The sequence below is a fragment of the Lipotes vexillifer genome, unplaced genomic scaffold (genome assembly GCF_000442215.2).
Source record: "Lipotes vexillifer unplaced genomic scaffold, Lipotes_vexillifer_v1.1 scaffold50, whole genome shotgun sequence".
Lineage (NCBI taxonomy): Eukaryota > Metazoa > Chordata > Mammalia > Artiodactyla > Lipotidae > Lipotes > Lipotes vexillifer.
This window is the reverse complement of record NW_006784763.1, coordinates 389,147-399,088: the sequence shown is the minus strand read 5'-3', so window position 1 is coordinate 399,088 and position 9,942 is coordinate 389,147. Positions and strand designations below refer to the sequence as shown.

Sequence of the window (9,942 nt, the reverse complement as noted above, 5' to 3'; positions counted from 1 at the left end):
GGGGGGGGGGGGGGTCATCTGACACAAACATCCTGTTTGTAAAAACACTCAGACACCCCAATGCTCACTGCTCACCCGAGTGACAGCAAAGACAAGGTAATCAATCTACTACACCTCTGGTCCACTAAGAAGTGGTCAGGACTGGAGATCCGTCTTAAACATACTGCAATCAGTTGTGAACGATGGAGCAAAAGTAACATTGACCACTTTTAATCTCTCTCTCACTAAAGAAAGCCATTCTCTTCAGTCAGGAACTATCACTACATACAAAGCGGAAAACTACCAAGATAAATAAGGTCCCCTCCCTCTCCGTATTCAGCCTGGATCACTGAACTGCATCCCTGTTAATACCAAACCGTGAGATTCCCATGCTACCAAGACCCAAGTTGTGAAGCCTCAATCCAAATCACTCCCAGATACTTTTCCTCAGGAGGAAAATGCACCAAAATCATATGCCAAAAAATGCTGAAATCTGAATCACAAATGATAGTCTCAGAGTGAGCCAAGCAAATTAAATCAGTCAAGGTCTGGGACTTGAAATAAATTAGACCAGACCTGAAATTAAAAAGGTTGAGGCTAAGTAAGAATTTTAATAAAAAAATCACAAAAATGTGACCTAGAGCAGTGGTTCTTTAACCGTGACAGTGCTGTATGCATGGCTCACCAGGCCCAGGAGTTTACGGCCCATCCCAGGGAAAGGATAGAGCCACACCCAGGCCGGCCGCAGCGCTAACGAACGCCACGGGTCCGCTCCTGGGAGCGTGACAGCAGCGGAGGGTCAGCTGCAGTGGCATCAGAAGGGAAGTCTGAACACCTCCACCCAGAGTCCAACTCACTGCTGCCTCCAGTTAACATTTCCACAAATTTACACACCACTGACCACATGACAGCATGCTCGAGATTCAATTTAAGGTGGAAAAAAGGGTAGCAATTCAAAGGTGTCTTTTTACTCATCAGCTACAATGTGGCCCAGTGATGAATGGCTCCCTGTGAGGATGAACAGCCACGGGCTCCCAAGGTGAACCACCAACACAGGCACCCACCTCGGGGATCCACAGCGCACAGCTGACGTGGACCCACTTGGTCCCACTGCGGGTAGGCTTCATCGCTCCACCTTTCTTGGGACACAACAAACACTTGGGCTGAACCCCCAGGGCACACGTCCGGCACAGCCAACTGCCCTCTGGGACCTTGAGAATTCCGTAGCAGGCCTGTAAAGCCACAGCACATCCCCAAGGAAAAGAGAGAAAGAGAAAAAAGAGTTATTTTTACCTTGTGTGTCTACGAATTTTAATACACCTAGAAAGATTTTAACAGAAGCACCCCCAGAATAGAGGCACTCCTTTCAGGAAGAGTGCCGGGCAGCCTCACAGCAGCAGTCAGAAGGTGGGTACAAGGTACAACGTACTTACCTACCAGAGGGTGGTCCTGAAAACTACTTGAGGACAGAAAGGTTTGTAAAAGATCTGCTGTGTTGCTACAGATACCCATCTATATCAAGTTTCTAAATACTTGGGTAGTAAATCCTCAAAACTCTCTCCAGGGCTAGATGGCAGAAGGCATCCCTCTCTGATTTACTGATGTAGATGGGCTATAATAAAGTGAGGGAAAAAACACAAAGCAGTTGAGAGCCTCCCAGAACTATTACACGAGACACCAGTGAAAAGGAGAGGGAACTAAGGACCAGCCTCGCTCCCTGGGCTAAGCAAGCTCTACTGACCAGGCGCCGACACCCCACCCGCCTCCCACACACAAGTGAGCACAACAGGCACAGAAAAATGAGACATTCTAGACAAAGAGAATTTGGCCTCTTTGGCGGATATTTAAAACAAAGCCTGCTTTGCATAAGACGGTAAATTACACAAGACAGCAAAAACTGCAGGAATCAGGGCAACTTAAAAGTCATTAAGACGGTTCAAAGAAAGAAAAGGCAAACATTAAAGAAGTGAAGAAACAAAACCATGATGGTACCAGGAGCACATTCAGAGCCTTTCAAAAACACCAAACTGTTCAGAACTTTATCCTTAAATGAACTACAAGTCAGGAAGTGGAGAGACAGTAACATAGTTCCAATTCTCCAGACAGGAAAAACACAGCCACTATGCAATCTGAATATCCAGGACGCAAAAAGGAAACCACAGGATGATAGTTCAGGGAAGTTAAGTGACACTAAGATTGGAGCTTAGGAGCACTGTGTCGGTGCCATGAATGAGCCACTGTCAACACAGACTTACTGAAGAAAAAAAAAAAAAATTTTTTTTAATAGAGCTAACTGACACTATTAAGGTTTCAAATATCAGAAAGGTCTGTATCAGGCACTCTAGACAAAGTCTCATTTGAAGAGGTAATTTTTTTTTCTTTTTTTTTTTTACTGGAAAAGCAAGTCTAAGTAAAATAGAAGATTAAATAAAAGGATGCCTGAAAGACAAGTCATGAAGAACATCTCAAAAGCAAAAGGAACCACAGGAAATGCTAATAGGCAACGTGGTGTGGCTGAAAGAACAGCAGACCAGGCACGGGGCGGGGGTGTGTGTGTTGGGGGGGTGTCATCCAGAGCTCCTCGAGTTCCAGTTCCAACTCTGCCACTAACCCACAGTGGGACGCCGAACAGCCCACCCTGACTTCAGTTAACTCATTTATAAGCAGAGGGTTTGAGCAGTTTTCAAGCAGAGCCCTTTTTTTTCAAACAAGATTTGTTTGAAAAATCTTGGGGGGGTGGGGGGCGAAAGTAAAATGGCATGAAAAAAACTGAAACATCATCCAAGTAAATGGCACCAACATAAAAGCAACAATGTCAGTCACAACGCTCATGGTCTTGAAACAACAAAATCTCTCTAAGCATTCTCCATTATCCCAAGGGAAGCGCCTAGATAATTTGAAAACCCAGAGCTACAAGATGGGCTATAACGTGACTTCATAAGCAAGAGACTTGTGGTCTCCCCATCAGGATGAGATGGGACAAGGTCACCGCTGGTAAAGTCCTCAGGCAGAAGGGAAACCCAGGAAGCAGACACATTATAAAGAAAACAACAGTCAGGAACTTCACAAAGCAAACTTGATTCTTCCTGCCAAGAGGTCACCCAAGCCACTGTCCCACACAAGCCTTTAAGTTGGTTTTAAATCTCAACATCAACAGGTGAATTCAAAGCAAGTACCTCCGGAGAGCCTATTAACTAAAGAGTGTATGTGAACACATGTCCTCACAGAAATACAAATTACTTCGTTATTGCACGAAAAAAATAAATGAAAGAGGTTAAGGGTGAAGACTAAGATTCTCCCAAGCTTTTTAAATCACCCAGTGCCCAAACTTACTGAAGCAACCGCCAAATCCTCTCGACATCACGGGGGATAGGAAATAACTTGCAAGAAAAGGGGACCCTTTCCGCTTGTTCAAGGGCTCGGTTTATCTACCAACATGTTAGCAAATGTTATGTGTTGAATAGCGTCCGAAAAGTATATGTTAAAGCAAGTCCTAACCCCCCAGGTACCTCAGAATGTGACCTCATTTGGAAATAGGGTCACAGGAGATGCAGTCAGTTAAGATGAGGTCACACTGGAGTAGGGTGGGCCCTTCATCCAGAGTGACTGGAGTCCTTACAAGAAGATGGCGACGTGTGAAGACACAGATGCATGGGGAGGACACAAAGTGACGGCAAAGCCAGAGACCAGCGTCGTGCAGCTGCAAGCCAAGGAATGCCAACAACTGCCAGCAAACCACCAGGAGAGGCAAGGAAAGATTCTCCTTCCAGGTTTCAGAGGGAGCGTGGCCCTGCCGACACCCTGATTTCAGACTTCTAGTTTCCAGGTAGCAAGACAATAAACTTCTGTTCTTTTAAGCCATCCAGCTTGTGCAAGGGCAACTAACACGGCAAACTAACCGCCTTTTCAAGAGTCCCCCCGCCCCCGCCCGCCAGTGTTCTCAATAGCTATAAAGCCAGGTGTTAGAGCAGGGCAGAGGGGCTCATACAGTCTAAGTAAACCTGACTTCTGTGGATGGGAATAAAGACACTATGCGAAGAAAGAATGAGCTCCACAGAGGATCCTATTCTCCTAGTTGTAAAAGTAACAAGAAATACTTCGAACACTAAGCACCCGTCAGGAACAAAAACGATGGGCACACGTCTTTAACTCATGGACCCTGTCTGGAGGAACCACCCCAGGGGGCCTCCTTCCAGGCCCCGCTGCCCACATACCTGGTGCACACAGATGTTGCACTTGTCACAGAACACCATCTCATTGCCGTCCTCACCATCGGGCGACTGGCAGACGTCACAGACGACGTCTTCGTCGTATTCAATCCCCAGGCCTTCTTCCGTCTCTATAGCATGATTCATATTGTCGTAGCATCGCTGTTCAAATTCCTCCAGGACCCTTTCCATGGTGTATTCATCTAACTCAGGCATTCCTGGAGGGAAAACGCCACAAAACCGTTTTAATGAACCCATATTAATAAATATAATACTATTTATACTAGTAAAAATGCACAATGAATAAATGATATTATAAACAAATCTATCCTGAGTGCCCCCCAAATATTTTCTACTGGATGTCCCTCAGACCCTTCCAAGGAAGGGTCTTGAAATTCAAAGGCAGAAGGAGACTTCCACCCAACAGTTTGTTCCTTATGGTCAGGCACTGAAGATGGAGTGCCTGCTGTAAAAAGATCATTCCCAAAATGGTTCCAGGATATTAAATGCATATATTGTTAGACTGTCATTTCATTACAATATTATATATAACAACTAGCATGTAAGTGACTCCAAAACCATGACCACCTATTATGGTTTGGGCATTTTTTTTCCCAAAAACACATTCTATTCTTGCTACTTAAAATGGTGCTCTGAGAACAGATTTCACTGTGAACGCTCAAATGTTTTTTACCTGGTCTATCCCTCCTCACCCTCTGAATTTACTAAGCTGAGATGCACAGTTAGTCAGACACATGAAAGACGGAAACACAAGGGACGTCTCAAGCAAAGGAGACAGACAGCTCCTGGTGAATCAAAGAAAATGCATTCTTATGCAAGAATGGCCAAAAACAAACTCCAAGCGGTTATCATGGTATGGTTACAGCTAGTGGTGGGGATAAGACTTTTATTTTCTTCCATCTGTGGACGTATTCCAAACTTCCTACGATGAAAATACTCATGCAGAAAAAACAGCTTGTAGAAAATATTCAAACACATGTAACTGGCAAGAAACAACAGAAGTGTCCTTAGGGCCAACAACTTATATGCATTATCATAAATTTAATTAACACTTCAAGTTTTTGAAAACTTGGAGCACACATCAGCGCTGACACTGTGATAAGCCCTAAACGCACAGTCAAAAAAGCCACCTATCATCTCAAACCTTATTTCATGACGAGGTCGTTTCTGCGCGGCCAGGAGGTTTCATCTCAATTCCTCCTACCAGTTCCGAAAACACCACTGGCTTTGAGAATACAGCCCTATGCCCTATAATTAATTTTTACCATTAAAAAGGCCAATAAAAGCTAAGACAAACGCAATTCCTGGAGGGAAAACGCCACAAAACCGTTTTAATGAACCCATATTAATAAATATAATACTATTTATACTAGTAAAAATGCACAATGAATAAATGATATTATAAACAAATCTATCCTGAGTGCCCCCCAAATATTTTCTACTGGATGTCCCTCAGACCCTTCCAAGGAAGGGTCTTGAAATTCAAAGGCAGAAGGAGACTTCCACCCAACAGTTTGTTCCTTATGGTCAGGCACTGAAGATGGAGTGCCTGCTGTAAAAAGATCATTCCCAAAATGGTTCCAGGATATTAAATGCATATATTGTTAGACTGTCATTTCATTACAATATTATATATAACAACTAGCATGTAAGTGACTCCAAAACCATGACCACCTATTATGGTTTGGGCATTTTTTTTCCCAAAAACACATTCTATTCTTGCTACTTAAAATGGTGCTCTGAGAACAGATTTCACTGTGAACGCTCAAATGTTTTTTACCTGGTCTATCCCTCCTCACCCTCTGAATTTACTAAGCTGAGATGCACAGTTAGTCAGACACATGAAAGACGGAAACACAAGGGACGTCTCAAGCAAAGGAGACAGACAGCTCCTGGTGAATCAAAGAAAATGCATTCTTATGCAAGAATGGCCAAAAACAAACTCCAAGCGGTTATCATGGTATGGTTACAGCTAGTGGTGGGGATAAGACTTTTATTTTCTTCCATCTGTGGACGTATTCCAAACTTCCTACGATGAAAATACTCATGCAGAAAAAACAGCTTGTAGAAAATATTCAAACACATGTAACTGGCAAGAAACAACAGAAGTGTCCTTAGGGCCAACAACTTATATGCATTATCATAAATTTAATTAACACTTCAAGTTTTTGAAAACTTGGAGCACACATCAGCGCTGACACTGTGATAAGCCCTAAACGCACAGTCAAAAAAGCCACCTATCATCTCAAACCTTATTTCATGACGAGGTCGTTTCTGCGCGGCCAGGAGGTTTCATCTCAATTCCTCCTACCAGTTCCGAAAACACCACTGGCTTTGAGAATACAGCCCTATGCCCTATAATTAATTTTTACCATTAAAAAGGCCAATAAAAGCTAAGACAAACGCCTTTAAGCATGCGTTCAATACATGTTATACAACTGCATCGCTTATCCTGCCAAAGTATTCAGCACCGCCTTGCAGTCTGATGAGTAAGCCCAGCACTCACCACCTAGACCATCCACCGAAGCCCCCGGTCCCTGGCCGTCTGTCCCTCTGCCTTAACACAGGACACCCAGTCAGTCCAGTGCGTTACAGCTGTCTTTACAAAGTAGAATTTTATAGTCTATGAAGCTAAAACACAGTATTCAGTTCCAAGAGAGCACTGAAAACTTCCGAACAGACTCCCACCTCCTAGCCTGCTAACATCCTGGCCACTAATACCTAAAACCAAGGACCAAAAGAAAGGAAATCTACTTTATCAAAATATCAGAGTAACAGCTTTCCCAGCTCAGTCCACACCATCATTCCCATTCAAAGGCTGGGGAGCAGCACGCATGGCAGCATCTGTCACATGCCAGGCCCTGTGCTAGGCTCAGGCATCCACACGAAACAAAGTCTTAGCCCTTCAGGGCTTTGAAACCCACCATGAAACACTCCGTAAATATTTACCATGTGCTAGACTGCAAACAAACAGCCTGTGCCACCACTTCCCGACCTTGACCTACAGCACAATGCTAATTAATCCTCACGTCTCTCACAGGAAGCCCAGACTTGGTCTCCCTGACTTGCCATCACCACACTTCAGGCAACCCTTAGCAATCAGAAGTGGTGTGTGAGCCGAGATCCAAGTGTCATCCTGGTCGTGACACAAGGAGATGCAAGCAAACGAGGTCCTCTGAGCTGTACATACACAACAATGGTTGACTTGTAGAAAAGATCGCAATGGGCAGGGCACCCAGCTAAGGTAGGGCTTCACCAAAGGAAAGCCAGGACAGATCGACGGGTGAGAGGAGAAAGCACTCAGGTTTGGAAAAGGACTTAAGGGGAATCACTGAGGTGAGAACACGAGGGATGTGTTTGGAAAATGGTGAGCCTGGCTGGAGTGGCGTCTCCTGTGAGAAACTGCAGGCCACGGCTGAAGGCGGCAGCATCCGAATAGCGCCGCCGGAGGGGGAAGAAACAGAACACCGGAGCAGGAAACTGTGGACCAGACCCTTGCACGATCTCGGGGAAGCGCTGCATTTCTCTGGGCCTCAGTTCCCTTGAGGTAACCGGCGGGGTTGCGGGGTGCAGGGCAGGGCAGGACCTGGGAGCCCCCGCTTTCCTGCCCGTGGAAGACAACCCTCCTCGATCCCACCTCTCTGTCCACGAGACGCACACAGACTGAGTCCCTCTCAGCACACCTGCCGCAGCTGGACACGCGCATCTCCAACAAAGAGCCCGTGATCCCGAGACCAGACTGAGGCCGAGACGGAGCTGGCGTCGCCAGCGGTGAGGAGCCTTGCCCCCGAACCGCAGGCCTCACGCACTCGCCGCTCATCATCCGCAGCCAAGCAGCAGAGTCCCCGCCTCTCACCCATCTCCTTGAACTCCTCGTTGGTCAGTTCCAGCCACGCAGCGTCCATGTCGTTGAGATCGTAGCGACACACGCTGTCAGCCAGCGTCCGGATGTCAACATAGCCCAGCTCTGGAGGCTCGGAGCCCGACGAGACGATGTATTTCTTGGGCCTGATGAACATGAGGGACTTCTCTTCAGACACGACCCTGGTTAACAAGAAAACGAGGCAGCCAGGTTACCCTTCCTGCCACAAGAAAGGAAGTCTGCCAGGAGGCCCCAGGCGAGCTTCCACCTCCAACCCCCAAACCTTAGGTCACTGCCAGGTTCAGAGAGTTAAAACCCTAACGCCACCGCTGATAAAACAAAGTAGGAGTCGTTAAAACCCCTAAAATAGAAATAGATGCAAGTGAAAACGCTGCAGAAGTCTTCAAAATCAGCCTCTCCCACGTGGCCTCCCAGGACGCTGCCGTGCCCAGCCACCAGCTGTGACAGCAGTGTCAAGGGTTAAAGATTACATCACTTTCCACTAACCAGGCCTGCCCGCCCCTGCTGGAGGCCACCAAGCCCTGGGTTCTCAGGGACACGGAGGCGGCCAGAGCAGCCACACGGCCGGGCACACACAGCAGAAGGCCGGGAGGCCAAGGGGAGAAACCCGTCACCTCTGGTTCTAGAACTCAGGCCTTGTCCATCGCTAAGCAGTCTGAGAACCAGAGAGTCCCAGCCACAGGCGGGATGCTCCCGGCACAGCTGGGGGCCCAGGGAGGAGCGTAAGTCCCCTCCGCTCCTGCACTTGCACCCTCGCCCCCGCCCCGGCAACGCCTGGATTAGTGCTGGCCCCCGCAAAAGAAAGTCCGCGCAGGAAGAGGGCGAACCACTGCCGACGGGGAGTGAGGCGCCTGGGGAGCACCACACGGCCACCGGCCCTCCACCTGCACGTCTCAGCGTGCCCGAAGCTCGCGTTAACACCCAGCTGTCCAAAGAGGCCGTCGAGGTGTTTCCATCACCCTATGATTACCAGGGTGGCTTTACCTACAGGACACGGAGACAGGCACGGTTAAGGGAGTTATTCGTCCTACTCAGCTAAGGGCAGGGTTTTAGCTGACACTTCCATGAGCTGTGTTAGCATTTACTCGTCTTGTGCTGGGCTCGTAACCCCTGGATTGGGATCGTCAGTGCTGCACAGCTAGTCGGTGCTGTGCCCCAGAGGCAACCCTGAGGCAAGCAGACCGTGCTTCTCCTACAGAGCCCAGTGAAACACTCCGTCCACTCCACAGGATGCAGTCTGACCTGTGGAGGCATCGGAGCGGTCATTTCAGCCTGCATCTTTATAGGGACATTTGTCACAGATATCCCAGACACAATAACCAGACTCGACCACCGCCGGTGCCTGAGGGACAGGACGTGGGTGAGGGCCAAGGGGTAAGTTCAGTCCACACTCGGCAACGGTGAAAGGTCATTTCGCAAAGCAGGCAGGTGACTGACCACGCAGCGGCAGCAAAGCCGGCTGCCAGCTGAGCACAGAGGGCACTCAGCTCCCTCGCCCTGCAAGGAGCCTCAAGGCCAGTGGAGCCGGCCGGAGAGGAAACAAGCAAACCGGCCCAGCTTCACGCTGAAGCTGGTCAGCGAAGAGCCGACCCTCAAGACCCTTAAGGAGAAAAGTGGTTAGAAGTAAATCCAGAGAAAGTCCATCCGAGGAGTACTCAACAACACACTCCTCCGCTAAGCTCCCCACCCACGGGACCCGAACCTGGCAGGACTGCTCACACCCGTCCTCCCCCAGAGGTGGAGGGACCACGGCAGGACCCAACCGATGACAGGCACCTCTCTCCAGCACAGCGGCCCTCCAGAGGGAAAGGGGAAGAAGCTGTGCAAACATCCAAATGTCCCTCCCGCCCC

General features: G+C 48.1%; 1 protein-coding gene across 2 annotated transcripts in view; it reads right to left on the bottom strand.

Annotated features, from left to right (window-relative positions):
- JADE1 (jade family PHD finger 1) overlaps nt 1–9,942 on the bottom strand; it is a 57,272-nt gene that overhangs the window by 15,980 nt on the left and 31,350 nt on the right. Inside the window, exons 5-7 of one of the 2 annotated variants that reach the window (XM_007456986.1) lie at nt 8,065–8,216; nt 4,194–4,405; nt 1,044–1,211 (exon numbers count right to left, since the gene is read on the bottom strand). In XM_007456986.1, the coding sequence (XP_007457048.1) occupies nt 1,044–1,211; nt 4,194–4,405; nt 8,065–8,216 (532 nt within the window). Of the gene's footprint in view, nt 1–1,043; nt 1,212–4,193; nt 4,406–8,064; nt 8,253–9,942 lie in introns of both variants that reach the window. The other variant, XM_007456985.1, reaches the window with a different exon arrangement.